Consider the following 20525-nt stretch of genomic DNA (forward strand, 5'->3'; position numbering starts at 1 on the left):
TTTGAGCCCTGGAATTCCAGACCAACATGGGCAACATGGCAAAACCCTGTCTTTGCAAAATACAAAAATTCACCAGATGTGGTGGTGCGCGTCTGTAGTCTCGGCTACTCGGGAGGCCAAGGCAGGAGGATTTCCTGAACTGGGGAGGCAGAGGCTGCAGTGAGCTGAGATGGCATCATTGCACTCCAGCCTGGGAGACAGGAGTGAAACCCTGTCTCAAAGAAAAAAAAAAAAATTAGCTGTACACATGAGTCCTAGCTACTTGGGAGGCTGTGGTAGGAGGATTGCTTGAGCCCAGGAGTTTGAGACCAGCCTGGGCAAGATGAAGAGATCCCCATATCTACAAAAAAAGTTTTTAAAAAACAGCTGTGTGTGGTGGCAACTGCCTATGGTCCCAGCTACTCAGGAAGCTGAGGCAAGAAGATCCCTTGAGCCCAGGAGTTGAGGCTGCAGTGAGCTATGATCTGGCCACTGCACTCCAGCCTGGGCGAGAGAGCAAGACACCGTCTTGCTCTGGTGATTCATTACCATTGAATCTCTTGAATTATATCAATAATCACTTGGGTACTGAATGTCTCCTGTGTGTATAGCAATACTCAGGGCCCCGGAGGAGGCCAAGAACTGCCATGTTTCTCCCCTCAGGATCTGTGGGTTTTTTGTTTTGCATTGTTTTTGAGAGAGAGTCTTGCTCTGTCACCCAGGCTGGAGTGCAGTGGCACGATCTCGGCGCACTGCAGCCTCTGCCTCCTAGGTTCAAGTGATCTTCCCGCCTCAGCCTCCCAAGTAGCTGGGATTACAAGCATGCACCACCACGCCTGGCTAATTTTTGTATTTTTTTAGTAGAGACTGGGTTTCACCATGTTGGCCAGGCTAGTCTCGAACTCCTGACCTCAGGTGATCCACCTGCCTCGGCCTCCCAAAGTGCTGGGATTACAGGTGTGAGCCACCATGCCCAGCAATGGATCTGGGTTTTTTTTTTTTCACGCTTAATTCACTTTATTTTTCTTGTGTAAAAACCCTATGTTGTAGCCACAGCTGGAGCCTGGGTCCGCTGCACGGAGACTCTGGTGTGGGTCTTGACGAGGTGGTCAGTGAATTCCTGATAGGGAGACTTGGTAAATACAGTCTCCTTCCAGAGGTCGAGGGTCAGGTAGCTGTAGGTCTTAGAAATGGCATCAAAGGTGGCCTTGGCGAAGTTGCCCAGGGTGGCAGTGCAGCCCTGGGCTGAGGTGTAGTAGTCATCGATATCAGCCATCATGAGCAGCTTCTTGGGCACAGGTGCGGAGACGATGCCAGTGCCCCTGGGTGCAGGGATGAGGCGCAGCAGCTCAGAGCCGCAGCGGCCTGTCACCTTGCAAGGGACGGTGTGGGGCTTGCCGATCTTGTTCCCCCAGTAGCCTCTGCGCACGGGGACAATGGAGAGCTTGGCCAGGATGATGGCCCCACGGATGGCGGTGGCCACCTCCTTGGAGCACTTAACACCCAGACCGATGTGGCCATTGTAGTCCCCGACAGCAACAAAGGCCTTGAACCTGGTGTGCTGGCCGGCACGGGTCTGCTTCTGCACTGGCATAATCTTCAAAACCTCCTCCTTGAGAGAAGCCCCCAGAAAAAAGTCAATGATCTCTGATTCCTTAATGGGCAGGGAGAAGAGATAGATCTCCTCCAGGGACTTGATCTTCATGTCCTTGACCAAGCAGCCCAGCTTGGTGATGGGAATCCACTCATCCTCGGCCTTGCCTCCATGAGCTCCGCGGCCTTGGCCCCGGCCCCGTCCACGGCCGCGACCCCGGCCCGGGATGCCACTGCCGAAACCTCCGCGGAAGCCACCGCGGTTCCCCATCCCAGGGCCACCAGGGCCCCCGGGCCCCCCCGCTGCACCGGCGTCATCCGCCGTTTGGTGTTTTCTCAGAGAAGAAGCGGATCTGGGGTTTTTAAGGGAACATGGATGCTGTACACAGTGATTAGCATGGTGTCTAACATATAGTAAGTCCTCTGTGAATGTTCACTTACTCTACTGAGTGCGGCTTCTGTTCAGGGCTAGAATCTCTGATCCAGGCCTGACAGAACGTTTTTTTTTCAGATGGATTCCTCCTGGCCTCTGCTAAATTGTCAATACCATGAGAACAGGAACAAAGTCTTATTCATGCTCCATCCCTAGTTCTTAGGATACCTGGCACGTGAAACACACTCAAAACATTTTGTTGAGTTAATGATGTCTCAGGGAAACTCACTCTACCCTTTGCTTGCTCCCATTGTTTAAAAAAAGAAGGTGACTGGCCAGTGCGGTGGCTCACGCCTGTAATCCCAGCACTTTGGGAGGCCAAGGCGGGCAGATCACCTGAGGTCAGGAGTTCGAGACCAGCCTGACCAACAAGGTGAAATCCCGTCTCTACTAAAAATACAAAAAATTAGCTGGGCGTGGTAGTGCATGCCTGTAGTCCCAGCTACTTGGGAGGCTGAGGCAGGAGAATGGAGTGAACCCAGGAGGTGAAGCTTGCAGTGAGCTGAGATTGTGTCACTGCTCTCCAGCCTGGGTGATAGAGCAAGCAAGACTCCATCTGAAAAAAAAAAAAAAAGGGAGGTGACGCCAGGTTTAGTGGCTCATGCCTGTAATTCTAGCACTTTGGGAGACCGAGCTGTGATCATGCTGCTATACTCCAGCCTGGGTGACAGAGTGAGACCCTATCTCAACAACAACAAAAAAAGGTGAAATATATCTTCCTATGATGTGTTTTGCCTAATCTAAGTGGTTCTCAATAAATGTAAGTTACCTTTCTACCTCCCCTTCTTGTCCTTCTATCATTGCCCTTTTCTTCTATCCTTTTCTTCTTCATTTTTTTTCTTTTTTTTTTTTTTTTTGAGACAGAGTCTTGCTCTGTTGCCCAGGCTGGAGTGCAGTGGTGCGATCTAGGCTTACTGCAACCTCTGCTTCCTGGGTTCAAGTGATTCTCCTGCCTCAGCCTCCTGAATAGCTGGGACTCCAGGCATGCACCACCACGCTCAGCTAATTTTTGTATTTTTAGTTGAGATGAGGTTTCGCCATGTTGCCCAGGCTGGTCTCGAACTCCTGGCCTCAAGTGATCAGCCCACTTTGGCCTCCCAAAGTGCTGGAATTACAGGCATGAGCCACCGCACCTGGCCTCTTCTACCTTTCTCTATTCAATTACTGGAGGCCTGCAAATTAAACTGACAAAAGACAAATTAATAAGAGTTCATGCATGCAATGCACATATGTGTAGGAATGCTCAGTGATGAGTAACTCAAAAAGGTGGCTAGAATTTGTGGCTAGGCTGGGCATGGTGGCACATGCCTGTAATCTCAGAACTTTGTGAGGCCGAGATGAGTGGATCACTTGAGGTCAGCAGTTCGAGAGCAGTCTGGCCAACATGGTGAAACCCCTCTACTAAAAATACAAAAATTTGCCAGGCGTGGTGGCGCATGCCTGTAGTCTCAGCTACTTGGGAGGCTGAGGTGGGAGAATTGCTTCAACCCAGGAGGTGGAAGTTGAAGTGAGCTGAGATCACACCATTGCACTCCAGCCTGGGTGACAGAGAGAGACTCCGTCTAAAAAAAAAAAAAAAAAAAAAAGAATTTGTGGCTATATCTAACAGTAGGGGAAGGAGGAGGAAGAAAAGAGTACCATGGGAAGGACAAATAGGTTTTTAAAGGAAATACAAGTGGGTTTTTTTTTTTTTTTTGAGACAGAGTCTTCTCTGTCGCCCAGACTGGAGTGCAGTGGTGCGATCTCAACTCACTGCAACCTCTGCCGGTTGCAGTGAGCTGAAATTGCGCCACTGCACTCCAGCCTGGGCGACAGAGAGAAACTCTGTCCTAAAAAAAAAGAAAATTCATTTTAATGGGTTACATTATAGGGTTGAGGTCAGCCTACAGACACAAAATATGTTAACTGAAATTTTTTTTTTGTATCAGGTTTTAATTTTTTAATTGGAACTCCATCTGTCTTTTAACATGACACTTGTCCGGTTGTTGAATTTACAATGCAACAGTATTTTAGACCAGTTTTCCTCTCCATATTTCCTCACTCCAGATCTCAAATTCTTGTCTTCTTCCCAAAGCCATGCCTGTCTTTTTCTAGCTCGATGTTTTTCAGGAGTTACCGGTTGACTCCTTGAAACAGGTATTCTGCTTTCAGTGGCTCTTCTGCTTTCTTTTTTCTTTTTTGTACTTTGAAGAGTTCCTACTCTTCTTTCTTTCTTATTAAGGTCTTGTTGCTGGGTTCCATGTTGCAACTTACCTAAGAAAAGATTCTTGTGAGATCTTTTTCTTGTATCCAAATTAGCTTCAGTTTCCATTTCAACATCACTACCATTAGGTTTATCTTGAGAAGTTATTATTCTTGTTCTTTTGCTTTCTACTACTTTTGCTGCTGCCTTCATTAGAAAGGTTGATGATTTTTCACTTAGCACATAATTCACATAACTCTTAATTTTCTCCATCATGTGGTTGCAGCTGAAGTGTTGAAAAAAGGAATGAAATGTATCTGTCTGAGAGATTATCATAAGCAATTTGCTTTTGAGAGGCATATAAGAATTTGGATCACCTAATATTCTTTCAAAGACTTCTGCTTGTTTAAAGTTGCCATTTTCCATACAAACAGCTATAGACTGAATTTTAATTAAATTCTGTATTTCTTCATGAAGTTTGTCGTGTTCCTTTTCAGTTGAACCCCAAATCATCCAGGCTGATTCCAAGGGGTAATTCGTTCATCATTTTCAAACTGTGCATCAAGGGTTTTTCCTGCTGCAATTCTTGTCAAAAACTGACATATGTATATCATTCTCAAGTGGTAAGCTGTTAGACTGGATAGTCCACGAATAATAGCCTCTGCGCTTTTGCGGGTCCTGCGGAAGTCCTTGGAGTGGCCGTCGCGGAAAGCTCGGCAAAGAGAGGCAGAGGAAATCGAGCATCCAGCCGGCAGCCACGGCCTCGGCCTCAGCCACCAGGCCTGCGTCTTCCTCCTCCTCGGGGGCCCCCACCTGCACCTGGCACTCGAGCAGTTCCTGGCATTCGAATTCCTCCTTTTCGTTTCTCTCTGTTTCTGCCATCTGCTCCTCAGTAGGGTCGGCATCCCTACCATCCGCACAGCCCCGCGGGCTCGGGACCCAAATATGAGACTATTTAAATCCCCTGCTGATATCCAGATTCTACTGCCTGTACCTTCAGTGTTCCTCTAATAATCTATTAGCCAAATAATTTAAAACTTACAAAGTAATTGGGGAAATCCATCTTGACACACGAAACAAAGAGGTATTGAGGGCTTTAAATGTGCCGAGTGACTAGGTTCAGACCAGATAGAAGTAAATTCAGGAGTTTTGAAAAGGGAATATTCCTGAGAGTACAGAAGAGTTAGAAGAGGTTTTCTGCAGTTCATAGGCTCAACAATTTATTCATGCATCTGAAGACCTGGATTGCTGAGAACAGTGTCTCATGCCTTAATCCCAGCTACTCAAGAGGCTAAGGCAGGAGGATGGTTGAGGCCAGGAAATAAAGACTAGCCTGAGGCTGGGCATGGTGGCTCACACCTGTAATCCCAGCACTTTGGGAGGCCAAAGCAGGTGGATCACGAGGTCAGGAGTTTGAGACGAGCCTGGCCAACATGGTGAAACCCTGTCTCTACTAAAAATATAAAAATTAGCTGGGCATGGTGGCAGGTGCCTGTAGTCCCAGCTACTCATGAGGCTGAAGCAGGAGAATCACTTGAACCCGGGAGGTGGAGCATGCAGTGAGCTGAGGTCATGCCACTGCACTCCAGCGTGGGCAACAGAGCAAGTGTCTGTCTTGGAAAAAATAAAATAAAATAAAGACCAGCCTGAGCCACACAGTGAGACCCTGTCTCTTAACAACAACAAAAAAGCAAACAACATGGTACTTACCCTCATGGAGTTCACCCTCTAGTTGAGTAGACATATAACTACCAAAGGAATTAATAAGAAAATGATGACAGAACATAGTGAAGAAAGTAAGCAAGGTGCTGCTTATATATGAGGTAGGGTGGGTAGGGGACTAGAGTCAGCTTTAGAGAGGATGAGGGTCAGGAAGTCTCTCTGTGTAGTTGGCAAGGAACTGATAAGAAGTCTGTCAGGAAGGAACATTCCATTCTGACAGAGCAGCTAGGGCTGAGGCCCTTGGAGGAAGATTTGCCAATGAGGAGAGGAAGGAACAGGGAATAGCTTAAGAAAAAGCAAAGGTGGGAGCAGTCTGCAGCATGGGTTGGAGGAGAGAAGCAGTGGAATATAAAGAAAGAAACAAGGATGGGTGCAGTGGCTGATGCCTGTAATCCCAGCACTTTGGGAGGCCAAGGCGGGCAAATCACCTGAGGTCGGGAGTTTGGGACCAGCCTAACCAACATGGACAAACCCCATCTCTAATAAAAATACAAAATTAGCCAGGCATGGTGGCGCGTGCCTGTAATCCCAGCTACTTGGGAGAATGAGGCGGCAGAATCACTTGAACCCAGGAGGTGGAGGTTGCAGTGAGCCAAGATTACACCATTACACTTCAGCCTGAGCAACAACAGCAAAACTCCGTCTCCAAAAAAAAAAAAAAAAAAAGCCAGGCACGGTGGATCACACCTGTAATCTCAACACTTTGGGAGGCTGAGGCAGGCGGATCATGAGGGCAGGAATTTGAGAGTAGCCTGACCAACATGGCAAAACCCTGTCTCTACCAAAAATACAAAAATTAGCCAGGCATGGTAGTACACACCTGTAATCTCAGCTACTCAGGAGGCTGAGGCAGGAGAATTGCTTGAACCTGGGAGGTGGAGGTTGCAGTGAGCCGAAATTGTGCCATTGCACTCCAGCCTGGCAACAGAGTGAGACTACATCTCAAAAAAAAAAAAAAAAATTAGCTGGGCGTGGTGGCACACGCCTGTAGTCCCAGCTACTTGGCAGACTGAGGCAAGAGAATCGCTTGAACCTGGGAGGAGGAGGTTGCAGTGAGCCGAGATTGTGCCACTGCACTCGAGCCTGGCAACAGAGCAGGACTCTGTCTCAAAAAAAAAAAGAAAAGAAACATGAATTCCAATGCAAAACTTTTAATGAAAAATATGCAATAATAGTGTTTAAGGGAACATGTATTTCAACATCTTTTGTTATTCAAAATATTTGAGCATTACTTTAAGCATGCATATACATGTAAGTACATGCTCAAACATATAATTCCTATGTTTCTAAAGTCTTTGAAGCAATTTATAGAAATATAACATGAAATAATGGGTTAAGTAATTGGTGTGGAGGAAAGAAGTAAAGGCAAGCAGGAGAAGGAAAATAAGCTAAAACCAACTGTCATGATGACACACAAAAGTGCATATTGTATAGTTCTAGACAACAGCTAGACCTGGGCCGTAAATTTAATTCTGAGCTTCCAGGGACAAAGCCATAGGGAAATCTGAACAATGATAAAATTTACTTTCCCTTTGATAAAAATAAAGGAGCTCTTTTTTTTTTTTTTTTCCGAGACAGAGTCTTGCTCTGTCACCCAGGCTGGAGTGCAGTGGCACAATCTCGGCTCACTGCAAGCTCTGCCTCCCGGGTTCACACCATTCTCCTGCCTCAGCCTCCTGAGTAGCTGGGACTACAGGTGCCCGCCACCACCGGCTAATTTTTTGTATTTTTAGTAGAGACGGGGTTTTACCGTGTTAGCCAGGATGGTCTTGATCTCCTGACCTCATGCTCTGCCCGCCTCGGCCTCCCAAGTGCTGGGATTACAGGCGTGAGCCACTGCGCCCAGCCATAATGAAGTAGCTCTTAAGAGAAATATAGCTTCCTGGTAATAAGATCTGAGAGAAATTTTCCCTAATTATGAGTCACTCTATAACATAGCGGTCAAAGTCCTCAACAATATCCTTACAATAACTACAACAGCAAGATTCCTAGGGCCATTTCTTACAATCAGCTTTGGTGTGTAAAACAAAAATGCAATTCAGCACAAGCAATTCTACAAGAGACAGGGGCAATCCAGCTACACAGCTTATTCTAATAGTCATAAAGAACGGATAACATTTAGATTGTTTAGAGAAGTGGATAGATTACTTATCCTTCAAGTAATCCCCAATGAGTATTATTTTTTTTCAATTGAGCTTTTGATAAATAAAGTGCAGAGAAAGTTTGAAGTTATTTTTCTGGTAAGAAACTAGAATGGAAATGATTTTGCTGCTGAGTAATAGTTGATTTAGCACTCAATAGGGCTGAAGGTAGGACTGACATTCTTTCAGAGCAATGAGGCATCTAACAGCGCCATAGCCCAAAAAGAAGGCCATCCCACTGCCATTTGGAAATAGGCCTAAGAAGGTACATGTGCAAAGACAAGACTTTCTTCAGAAAATAGATCTGGACTCACTTAAACACATAGACAAGTGATGTCTCAGGCCCCAAAGTTCTTCCACATAAATGTAGTCAAGATCATTCTAGCTCCCAGAAGTCAAGAGAATATCTTAATAAATTAGCTAAGAAATTTACTTACCATATAAGTGCATTATTTGTGTGCTATATAAATTTTTTGACAATAAATCAAAATACTGGAGAACAGTTACCAAAAACAGTATTTGAATATAAAAAGAGTTGTTCTCAAGCCATGCTTTCTGACAATAATTATACAGAAGGACTGGATGGTAATAATACCATATCTACAACATAAAAATAAAGGACTTTTCCTTCTTAACAAAAGACCATGAACTAAGCTCATCTAAAAGTTGTTTCAGTTTGTTAAGGAGCACCTTTGGAAAAAAAAAAAGGGAAGCTCTCTGCTTGAACCAATAAAGTTATCTGATCTGCTGGCATGACAAATACTGGCTAGCTGGTTACGAAACCATTTTTTTCCCCTGTTGGACCACAGTTCAGCTACACTTCCCAGCTTCCCTTTTAGTTAGTCATGGGCAAATAGTTCTGACCAGTGGAATTTGATGCATTTAACTTTTAAATGAAGGTACAAGAAACCTCAGAGTGATCCTGATATACTGAAGACAGCAGACTTTCATCATTCTGAGTTTCTCAACACCCAACCTCATATTGGGCTTATGTGGAGAGAAATACACTCCTATTGTGTTAAGCCATTGAGGTTTCAAAGTTTATTTTTACAGCAGCTAGCATACAGTCAATATAGCATTTAACTAATACAGTCAAGAATTATACTTCTAGGACAGGTGCAGTGGCTCATGCCTGTAATCCCAGTACTTAGGGAGGCCGAGGCGGGTGGATCACCTGAGGTCAGGAGTTCAAGACCAGCCTGGCCAACATGGCAAAACCTTGTCTCTACTAAAAAATACAAAAATTGGCTGGGCGTGCTGGTGGGCACCTATAATTCCAGCTACTGGGGAGGCTGAGGCAGGTAGAATTGCCTGAACCCGGGAGGCAGAGGTTGCAGTGAGTTGAGATTGCGTCACTGTACTCCAGCCTAGGTGACAGAGTGAGACTCGGTCTCAAAAAACAAAACAAAAGAATATACTTCTTACATTTCAACTGCTCTGTACAAAAAAAGTATTTTAAAAAAGAAAAAAGAATATACTTCTACTCTATCTTAGAATAAATGTCTTTTTTTTTTTCCCCTGGCTGCTGGGTGACATGCAGGCCCAAGTAAGTATCATTTTTTAAAAAATAATTTACTTCTACTTCTCTGCACTTCAGTTTCCTTGCTTGTAAAATGAAGATATTAACAGCACTTACTTCATAAGTTTGCTCTAGGAATTAAATATGTTAATGCATGTAAAGTACTGTACTTCTAACAGTGCCTGACAAATAGTAAACATTCCATTCATGTTAACTATTATTGTTATTATTACAAATCTTCCTAGTGGTATTAAGATTTAGCTTCCACGTAAGAATATCCCCAATTTTTTCTAACTCATTCAGACTGCAATTACAAATAATGTCACATTTATGTTTCTATCTGCATAGTGCTCATCCATGCCTCCATCACTGTAGAGCTTCAGCACATTTCTCAGACAACCCAAGGGTTGTCTCATACGTGCTCTGAAATTGTTCTTCTCTGACCTCCATATTGTTGTCAGCCCACCATGTTTGAAGCTGTGGGGGCAGAACTGGGGGCAGAATGAGGAGAGCTTGCTACCATGAGTGTGCTGATCCTGCCCAGGGATCCTGCCTCTCATTTGTCCCAAAGCTGCAGACACTCAGAATGCCAAAATAGACTTCTGTCCACTTGTAATTGTTTTTTTTTTTCCAAATTTGCTTTAACTTCGGAATTTTGTGTAATAATTTACTTCATTTGGGGAAATGTTAGAAACCCATCTAAAAGATTATCTCAGACATCACAGAAACAAATTTTACTTCATTTATTTTTTCTTTTTTTTGAGACAGAGTTTCTCTCTCGTTGCCCAGGCTGGAGTGCAGTGGCGTGATCTCAGCTCACGGCAACCTCTGCCTTCTCTTTGGGCTATCACACCGCATTCTCCTGCCTCAGCCTCCCAAGTAGCTGGATTACAGGCATGTGCCACCACGCCAGGCTGATTTTGTATTTTTAGTAGAGGCACGGTTTTACCATGTTAGTCAGGCTGGTCTTGAACTCCTGACTTCAGGTGATCCACCCACCTCGGCCTCCCAAAGCGCTTGGATTACAGGCGTGAGCCACCGCGCCTGGTCACTCATTGTCCTTTTTCAGTCATCAGGTTTATGGGAAGGGGTGACCAGTTCACACCACTGAATCCCTCTTCCCAGTAATTCCTGGTCAATTCCCTGGGTCTACTTCTTGTCCATACACCGGGTCACTACCGTATACCCAGAAACTGCTCCCAGGCTTGGTGGCAGGGATTAATAACCTGGGGGTATATAGATCTGTCTCCCCCAAAACTCCCTTCCCCAAAGAAATCCATGGATGGAATTCAAGAGGCCTATGAACTTGAATGGGAAGGAAAAAATATCATGTCTTTATTTTCACTAATCTCAAATAGAAACTTAGCAATTCCTTCCCTTACTAATGTAGGCCACAAGTCATAGCAGTACTAGCTGTATCTGTGACTTTGTCACTAACAGATATCCCAGATATTTCTTTACTTTTTCTTTTTTTTAAATGGAGTCTTGCTCTGTGGCCCAGGCTGGAGTGCAGTAGTATAAACTCAGCTCACTGCAACCTCCCCCTCCTGGGTTCAAGCGATTCTCCTGCCTCAGCCTCCCAAGTAGCTGGGATTACAGGCATGCACCACCACACCTGGCTAATTTTTTATATTTTTGGTAGAGACGGGGTTTCATCATGTTGGCCAGGCTGGTCTCGAACTCCTGACCTCAAGTGATCTGCCTGCCTCGGTCTCCCAAAGTGCTGAGATTACAGGCATGAGCCACTGTACCCGACCACATCCCAGATATTTCTATGTCACATTATTGCAGTTAAAAGTATCTTGAAATACCATTTGTGTTCATAGTGCTATGAAATTATGGTAGTCATTAGATTGCCATTAGATCTTTTTAATATATGAACAAAAAGCATGTATATTATATCCCACATGGTGATTTAATATTTTGAGAACTGCATTTCACTATAATAGGTTTCCAATTCTATTTTAGCTTTGTATGTAAAAACATTATTCTGAGTAGGGGGTCTATAGACTCCCTGACTGCCAAAAGGGTCCATGGCATAAAAAAGGAAAACCTCTGGGATTTGGACTTGATTGGATTTGACACTTAGCTCCACACCCCCATGTATTTTTCCTTATTTACTCTCCTCTGTAGTCCCAAAGGGCTAAAGTGGTGACAAACATTCAGACCCACTGACATGCATTCCCCAAGGCAGCATGGTAAGATGATTAAAAGCTCAGACATTGGAGTCAGCCTGCCCGGCTCTACCACTCATTAACCATGTGACCCAGGCAAGTTACTTAACCTCTCTGTGCCTCATATCTGTTAAGTGGGAATTAGAATTGTCTCTCATAAGGTTGTTCTGAAGGTTAAATTAGTTAATCTATTAAATGTTGGTTGCGCACAGTGGCTCATGCCTATAATCCCAGCACTTTGGGAGGCTGAGGCGGGTGGATCACTTGAGTCCAGGAGTTCAGGACCAGCCTGGGCAACATGGCAAAACTCCATCTCTACAAAAAATACAAATATTAGCTGGGTGTGCTGGTGTGCACCTGTAGTCACAGATACTTGGGAGGCTGAGGTGGGAGGATCACTTGAGCCTGGGGAGGTCAAGGCTGCAGTGAGCTGTGATCATGCCACTGCACTTTAGCCTGGGGAACAGAATGAGACCTTGTCTCTAAAATTAAAATAAAATAAAATAAAATAAAGTAAAGTAAAGTAAAATAAAATAAAATAAAGTAAAGTAAAATAAAATAAAGTAAAATAAAATAAAATAAAATAAAATAAAATAAAATAAAATATCAAGCACATAGCAAGCTCTCAGCAAATGTTAGCTGCTCTTCCAAGTACCTATCATCTGTTTCTTTATGATATTTCTGGGGAGGGGAAGAGGAGGAGAGAAAAGAGTAGGTTGGCTATTCCTCGTGAGTCACAGCCTGCACATCATACTTTTATGATGCACAAAATGGACATCCTTTTTAAAAGCACATCAAAGAAACAGCTGATAGTTCTTTGAAAATTTTCTAACTTAATTTTAGGTTTTATATAGTAACTCACAACTGAATAAAAAAAAATGATTCAGTGCAATACAAATGCTCCTCACCACTGGTTTACAAAGCAGGGCTTCCACTGAAATAATATTAGTCTTTCATAATTCATGCTCAGGCCAGGTGCAGTGGCTCATGCCTCTAATCCCAACACTTTGGGAGGCCAAGCGGGGAGGATTGCTTGAGCCCAGAGGTTTGAGACCAGCCTAGGTAATATGGTGAGACCTTGTCTCTGAAAAATTTATTTTAATTAGCCCAGTGTGGTGGAGTGCATCTGTAGTCCCAGCTACTCAAGAGGCTGAGATGGGAAGATTGCTTGAGCCCAGGAAGTTGAGGCTGCAGTGAGATGTGATCATACCACTACACTCCAGCCTAGGTGACAGAGTGAGATCCTGTCTCAAAAAAAAAAAAAAATCATGTGAATTTCTATACAAGAGGAGAGTCTTGGCTATGTTTTTTTAACTGAAGGGGAAAAGGTATTAAATATAAACGGAAGTAATTTCATTCATTCACTTAAAATTATTAGGCTCTCTGAGCCAAGCACTGCTCTAAATGCAAATGAATTAATGGTGAACAAGACAAAGTCCCTGCTGTCATTGAGCTTACATTCTAGTGTGGGAAAACAAATACTTAAAATAAATAAATAAGAAAAGTATCAGGAGGTAGTCAGTGCTTCACAGAGCATTAAAATAAAGTCATGCTATATATATAGGGACCAGGTGAGTATTTTAGACTGGGTGGTCAGCGAAATTCTCAGGAGGTAACATTTAACCAGAGATATGAAGGACAAAAAGGAGCCAGTCACACTAAAAGGGACAGCATTTCAGGCAAGGGAATAGCTAGTGCAAAGTCATTAGAGCAGGAGTGACCTTGCATATTCTTGGCTGTTTAGGAATAGAAAGAAGGCTGCTGTTGCTGGAACGCAGTGGTCAAGGGGCAGAGCGACACAGGAGAGGTAAACTGGATCAGGTTTGTAAGGCTTTGGAAGCAAAGGGAAGGCTTATTCTAAGTGCAATGGAAAGCTACTAGTGAGTTCAACCAGTTGATGAGGTGATCTGATTTACCTTTTATTGTTTTTTTAAGAGACATGGTTTCCCTTTGTTGCCCAGGCTGGAATGCAGTGGTCCAATCATAGCTCACTGCAGCCTCAAACTCATGAGTGCAAGGAATCCTCCTTCCTCAGCCTTCTGTGTAGCTGAGAATATGGGAGTGCATCACCATGCCCAGCCATTTAAAAAAATTTTTTTTTAGAGATGAGAGTCACTATGTTGCCCAGGCTAGTCCCAAACTCCTGGGCTCAGGTAATCCTCCCCTCAGCCTTCTTAGCAGCTGTGATTTACAACTGATTTATCATTTCATTTTATTTATTACATTAGAGACAGGGTCTCACTCTTGTCGCCCAGGCTGGAGTCAGTGGTGTGATCATCGCTCACTGCAGGTTCGAACTCGTGGGCTCAAGTGATCCTTCTGCCTCACCCTTCTGAGTAGCTGGGACTACAGGCATGCACCACCACACCTGGATAATTATTTTATTTTTTGTAGAGATGGGGTCTTGTTATGTTGCCGAGGCTGGTCTCAAACTCCTGGCCTCAAGTGATCATCCTGCCTCTGCCTCCCAAAGTGTTGGAGTTGCAGGCACAAGCCACCCACTCAGTGATTTATCATTTCAAATCACGCCAAGAATTGCATGGGGTACAAACTTAAGGGGTTAAGACTGGATGCAGGAAGACCAGTTAGATGGTGGCTTAGACTAGGATTACAGCAGTGAGATGGCAAGAAGGGTCAGGTTTGGCTTTAGGATGTATTTTGGAGATAGAGCCAGTAGGAACTATTGACTGGGATATGGGAGAATGAGAGGAATCAAGGATGACTCCTGACCTTCTGGCTTATGTAACTGGGCTAATGGTGCCAATTATTTAGGTGGGTAAATATTGGGGGCAATGAGGGGATGGGAAAGTGGGGAACAGATATAGGGTGATAAATTGAGAGTTCTCAATTTGTGCTCATTTTGAGTTGCTTATCAAACATCCAAATGAGGTAGACAGTTACATAAATCTAGAGTTCAGAGGACAAGTCAGGGGCTGGAGATATAAATTTCAGAATGATTGACCTAGGAATGGTACTTAAAACCATGGATTTTGGTGAACTCACCTAGTTGAACCATAAAATCAAAGAAAAAAAAAGGAGGCTGGGCGCTGTGGCTCATGCCTCTAATCCTAGCACTTTGGGAGGCCAAGGCGGGTGGATCACCTGAGGTCAGGAGTTCAAAACCACCCTGGCGAACATGGCGAAACCCTGTCTCTACTAAAAATACAAAAATTAGCCAGGTGTAGTGGCGCACGCCTGTAATCCCAGCTGCTCGGGAGGCTGAGGAAGGAGAATCGCTTGAACCTGGGAGGTGCAGGTTGTGGTGAGCCGAGATCATGCCACTGCACTCCAGCCTGCGTGATGGGAGCAAAACTTCATCTCAAAAAAAAAAAAAAAAAAAAAGCTGAAGATGAAGTCTTAGAGCTCTCCCACCTACCTTCGGAGGTCTGATAGAAGGGAAGGAATTGATAAGAGACTAAGTGGTAAGCAGAGAGGTGGAAGGAAAACTAGGGGGATGTGGTGTCATAAAAGCCTACAGAACAAAGTGCTTCCAGGAAGGAATGGTCATTACAGTCAAACACTGCTGAGTGGTCTGGAAAGACGGGGACAGAGACTTGACCAGACTTGGGCAAAATGTGGGTCATTAGTAACTTAATGAGAGACATTTCAGTATACAGAGGATATAAAATCCCACTAGAGTAAGAAGGTAGGGTCAGCAAGTACAGGTAGTTCTTCTGAGTTTCATTATAATAGGAAGCAGGAAAGAAGGCAGAAGCTGGAGAAGGTGTAAGATTAAGGAAGAGAGGGAAGTTATGTGTGTAAGGGTTAAAGGGGGAGAGACTGGGTGGGGAAGCTTCGAGAAGAGAAAATATAGACATCAACTTTATTTTTTTTTAAAGATTTAAGTGATATTTTCACTGTGTACAGAATTTCAAGGTTGGCATTCGTTTTCTTTTAGTACACTTGATCCTTGAACAATAAGGGCATTAGGAGAACTGACCCCTACGCGGTTGAAAATCTGTGTGTACCTTTTGGCTCCCTTAAAAAAATTTTTTTTTTTTTGGAGATGGAGTCTCGCTCTGTCACCCAGGCTGGAGTGCAATGGTGCAATCTCGGCTCACTGCAACCTCCACCTCCCGGGTTCAAGCAATTCTCCTGCCTCAGCCTCCTGAGTAGCTGGGACTACAGGTGTGCACCACCACACCCAGCTAATTTTTGTATTTTTAGTAGAAACAGGGTTTCACCATGTTGGTCAGGCTGGTCTCAAACTCCTGACCTTGTGATCCGCTTCAGTCCCCCCAAAGTGCTGTGATTATAGGCATGAGCCACTGGCACCCAGCCAGCATCAACTTTAAAAACATAGACACAAACTTCAGTTTTGTGCAGACTAAATATACTTCATACCAAAATTACCAAGCTCTCTTATGCTTCTTTTTTCATTTTACTTTAAGTTCTGGGATACATATGCAGAACGTGCAGGTTTGTTACACAGGTATACATTTGCCATGGTGGTTTGCTGCACCTACTTCTTTTTTAATTTGAAAGTAATACATGCCCATGGTAACAAAGTCAACCTGTACAACAGGAGTATACAGTAAAAAGGCTCCCTCCTATTGCTGACCCTCAGGCTCCCAGTTCCTCTTTATATACGTAGCCACTATTACCAGTTTCTTGTGTATCTTTCCAGAGATATCCTATGCTACTACAACACATTCCATTTTTTAACATAAATACTGGCATGCCATAGATTACTTGGCAACTTGCCCTTTTCCCTTAATAAAATATACTGGAGATTATTCCATAATGGAAAATCTTCTTATCAGTACATCTTTTTTAACAGCTGTATAGTATTCCATTTTATGATATACCATAACCTATTTACCCATTCCCTATTGATGAGCATTTAGTTGTTTTCACTCTTTTCCCATCACATGATTTTTATGGTGTGGGGACAAGAGTGACTGTATTTTAGATGCTAATCTGCCATGTGACTCCTGACTAACCCCCAGTCCAGGAATACCTCCAAAATGTCTAGTTATTACTCTTTATGTAGAAACACCTATTCACTGTAAGTTTTGTCTTTCCTTCAAAACCACCCCTGATGTCATTGCATAAATCACAGGCTGTGAGGTCCATAACCTTCTACACATTTCTCCCAGAGCATGTATGATTCAAAATATAAGCCCTGGATCAGGGGGTTTGTGGTGTGAAGATCTACCTGTCTTGTGGCCACCAAAGACCATACTTTTGTCCGTAAGCTCCCTAATAAAACACTGTATACCAACAAACCAGATTTGTCTTCCTTATTCTTTGGTTTCTTGGTTCCTTTTGTGTCTGCGGGTTGCTTTGCATATATAGCCCTTTCATGGAACATATGAGTGGAATTGTATACCCTCCCCCCAAACTCATGATTAATTTCTAACCCTTAATATCTCAGAATGTGACCTCATTTAGAGGCAGGGTCTTTACAAAGTAATTAAGATAAAATGACATCATTAGTGGGGGCCCTAATCCAATATGACTGGTCTCCTTAAAGAAGCAGAAATTTGGATAGAGACATTTAAGGAGGGAAGACGGTATGAAGACAGGAGACAATGACCATCTACATGTCAAGGAGAGAGACCTGGAACAAATTATTTCCCTGGCAACCCTCAGAAGTTGGGTGCTCCGAAAGAACAAATCTTAGGCCGGGCACAGTGGCTCACACCGGTAATCCCAGCACTTTGGGAGGCCAAGGCAGGCGGATCATTTAAGGTCAGGAATTTGAGACCAGCCTAGCCAACATGGTTAGACCTCATCTCTACTAAAAATATGAAAATTAGCCAGGCGTGGTGGCGTGCATGTAGTCCCAGCTACTTGGGAGGCTGAGGTAGGAGAATCGCTTGAACCCAAGAGACGGAGGTTGCAGGGAGCCAAGATTGTGCCACTGCACTCCAGCCTGGGTGGCAGAGTGAGACTCTGTATCAAAAATAAAAAAAGAAAGGACCAATCCTGCTGGCATTTTGATCTCAGACTTCTCTAGCCTCCAGCATTCTGAGACAATAAATTTGTTGTTTAAGCCACCCAGTTTGTGGTCCTCTGTTATGGCAGCCCTAGCAAGCTAATATGAAGATGATGCTTTAATGAATATATTTGTACGTATATATTTTTCATAAAGATGCAGGTATACTGGTAGAATTCAAAGAAGTAAATGTATCATCTTTCAACCAATGATACTTTACCTCCTCTTCAAATTTGCTCAGCTGAATCAATTATACTCCCCAACCCCCTCTCACCTGGTCATGGAATGGCCAACAGCGGACCCTGAACACATGAAGTTCTTCCACGTCTCTGTATCTTTGTACACATCCTTTGCTTTGCCTGGAAAGCCCTTCCTCCTGAAATGCTCCTGAAAAACTTCAATACAACTACTCATGTACTGCCTCCTCTGTGGAACCTACTGTGGTAGGCAGCCACTAAAATGAACCCCAACGATCCCCAACTCCTGCTATTCACACCTTTGTGTATTCATCACCTTTGTGTATTTCTCTTTTCTTGAACGTGGACTGAATTTATTGACTCACTTCTAATAAATAGAGTATGGCAGAAGTGATAAGACCATTTCCGAGATTAGGTTACAAAAAGACTGCGGCTTCTTTCCATGGGTGCTTTCTCTCACATACTCTTAGTTCTCTTGCTCTCTTTCTTGGTCACTCACATTGTGGAATGTCAGTGGCCATGTTGTGAGGAAGCCCTGGGGAGAGGGCTGCCTATGTTGGGAGAGATCAAGGCCTTCTAACAACCACATGAGTGAACTTGGAAGTGGATCTCCCCCCATTCAAGCCCTCAGATGGGACTGGCAGCTGACAGCTTGACTGCAATCTTGTGGGAAATCTTAAATCAGAAACACCCACCTATGCCATGCCAACATGCCTGTCCCACAGAAACTGTGATCTAGTAAATATTTATTACTTTTACTTTAAGCTGCTAAATGTTGGGGTAATTTGATATGCAGCAATAGATAACTAATACATTTTCCATCTTCCCTCTATCTTTTCTCTGAGCTTCCAGGGTTATTTGGGTTTACCTCTAGTAGTGCTCATAGCACAATATACTATTTTTATTTCTAAATTGCTCTCCCCTACTGGACTGTCTCCAAGGCCAGGAACCCTAGCTCAGTCAACTTCACATTTAATGTGTCTTTTTTTTTTTTTTTTGGTAGATGGAGTTTCGCTCTTTTTGCCTAGGCTGGAGTGCAATGGCATGATATTGGCTCACTGCAACTTCCACCTCCTGGGTTCAAGTGATTCTCCTGCCTCAGTCTCCCGAGGTGCTGGGATTACAGGCATGCACCACCACGACTGGCTAATTTTGTATTTTTAGTAGAGATGGGGTTTCACCATGTTAGCCAGGCTGGTCTTGAACTCCTGACCTAAGGTGATCCACCTGCCTCGGCCTCCCAAAGTGTTAGGATTACAGGCGTGAGCCACATATTTATTGTGTCTTATCCAAGGTTCAAGCCACTGTCATCACTTCCCTACAGAGTTGCAATAAACCCTAGACCCTTCTAATGCTTTCTCCTCCTAGCTTTATGAAATCTTTCAAAAATGCAACTCTGATCACTTGAAGGCTTAAAATCTTTCCTTCGTTCTTAAGATAAAGACCTAAATTCTTAATACAGCCTCCCAGGCCTGGCATTATCTTCCCATCTCACTATAGTACCTAAGATGCTTCTAGCCAGGCACAGTGGCTCACACCTATAATCCTAGCACTTTGGGAGGCTAGGCGGGAGGATTGCTTGATGCCAGGAGTTTGTGACTAGCCTGGGCTACATGGTGACACCCTGTGTCTAGAAAAAAAAATTTTTTTGAATAAAGATACTTCCTTCTTCTCAGTATAACAACAACACTGGCCTCTCAGTTCCTCAGCTGAGCCATGCTCCTTTCTCAATGTCTTTGCACACACTGTTCCCTCTGCCGGGTATGCTTTCCCCCATCCTCAATTTCTACTTATCCTTTGGATCTCAGTTCAATGTGACTTTCTCAGGGAAGGCCTTCCTGCCTTCTATTCTAAATCAAAGAACACTATAGTTTTCCTTCAAACTGCTTATCATAATCAGGATTAAATAATTGGGCACGGTGGCTCATGCCTGTAATCCCAGCACTTGGGGAAGTTGAGATGGGAGGATCGCTTGAGGCCAAGAGTTCCAGACCAGCCTGGTCAATATGGTGAAACTCTGGCTCTACTAAAAGTGCAAAAAATTAGCCAGGTGTGGTGGTGTGCACCTGTAATCCCAGCTACTCTGGAGGTTTGAACCCAGGAGATGGAGGTTGTAGTGAGCAGAGATTGCGCCACTGCATGCTAGCCTAGGCAACAGAGTGAGATTGTCTCAAAAAAACAAAAATAAATAGATAGATAGATAGATAGTTTGGTATAGTACCCAGCAGAGTCCTTCTACTCAGGTGGGGATATAACATTGAGAAAGGAAATAAAAACCTAACTATTATACTTCTTAACAGCATTTTGTAGATGTTAAAATCTCGGCCCGCTGGGGGAACTGTGAGGTTAAAAGAGCATGGGTTGTGCAGTCAGACCCAGTTTTGGATCCCAGCTCTACTCTTTAGTAGCTGTGTGACATTGGGCAAGTTACTCTCCTCTCTGTTCCTCAAATTTCTCAGCTATAAAATTAGGATATAATAATTACATCTTTCAGGAAGGTTGTTGGAGGAAGTCAATGAGATAATACTCATAAAACACTAAGAACAGGGCTGGGCCTTAGCAAATGCTAACCACTGTAAGCCACTATATTTTATCTGTGGTTAAAAAAAAAAGATTGCCCATTTCTCATGTGGTACTGGAAGAT

General features: G+C 43.8%; 3 protein-coding genes across 4 annotated transcripts in view; all 3 read right to left on the reverse strand.

Moving 5' to 3' along the window:
- The window catches only part of NUCB2 (nucleobindin 2), a 122921-nt gene that overhangs the window by 100022 nt on the left and 2374 nt on the right, over nt 1-20525 (reverse strand). The window lies entirely within an intron of this gene.
- Nucleotides 776-2005, reverse strand: LOC116477243 (small ribosomal subunit protein uS5-like; the record flags this gene model as incomplete). The annotated part of the gene is made up of 1 exon (XM_032761726.2): nt 776-2005. A coding segment is annotated over one exon (987 nt), but the record flags the coding sequence as incomplete, so codon positions are not given.
- Nucleotides 3883-7527, reverse strand: LOC131384664 (telomeric repeat-binding factor 1-like). The gene is given in 2 exon segments (XM_058447015.1): nt 3883-4714; nt 4717-7527. Coding segments are annotated over 2 exon segments (1155 nt in total). The 5' UTR covers nt 5102-7527; the 3' UTR covers nt 3883-3944.

Source organism: Hylobates moloch, unplaced genomic scaffold (assembly GCF_009828535.3).
Source record: "Hylobates moloch isolate HMO894 unplaced genomic scaffold, HMol_V3 SCAFFOLD_11, whole genome shotgun sequence".
NCBI classification, from domain to species: Eukaryota; Metazoa; Chordata; class Mammalia; order Primates; family Hylobatidae; genus Hylobates; species Hylobates moloch.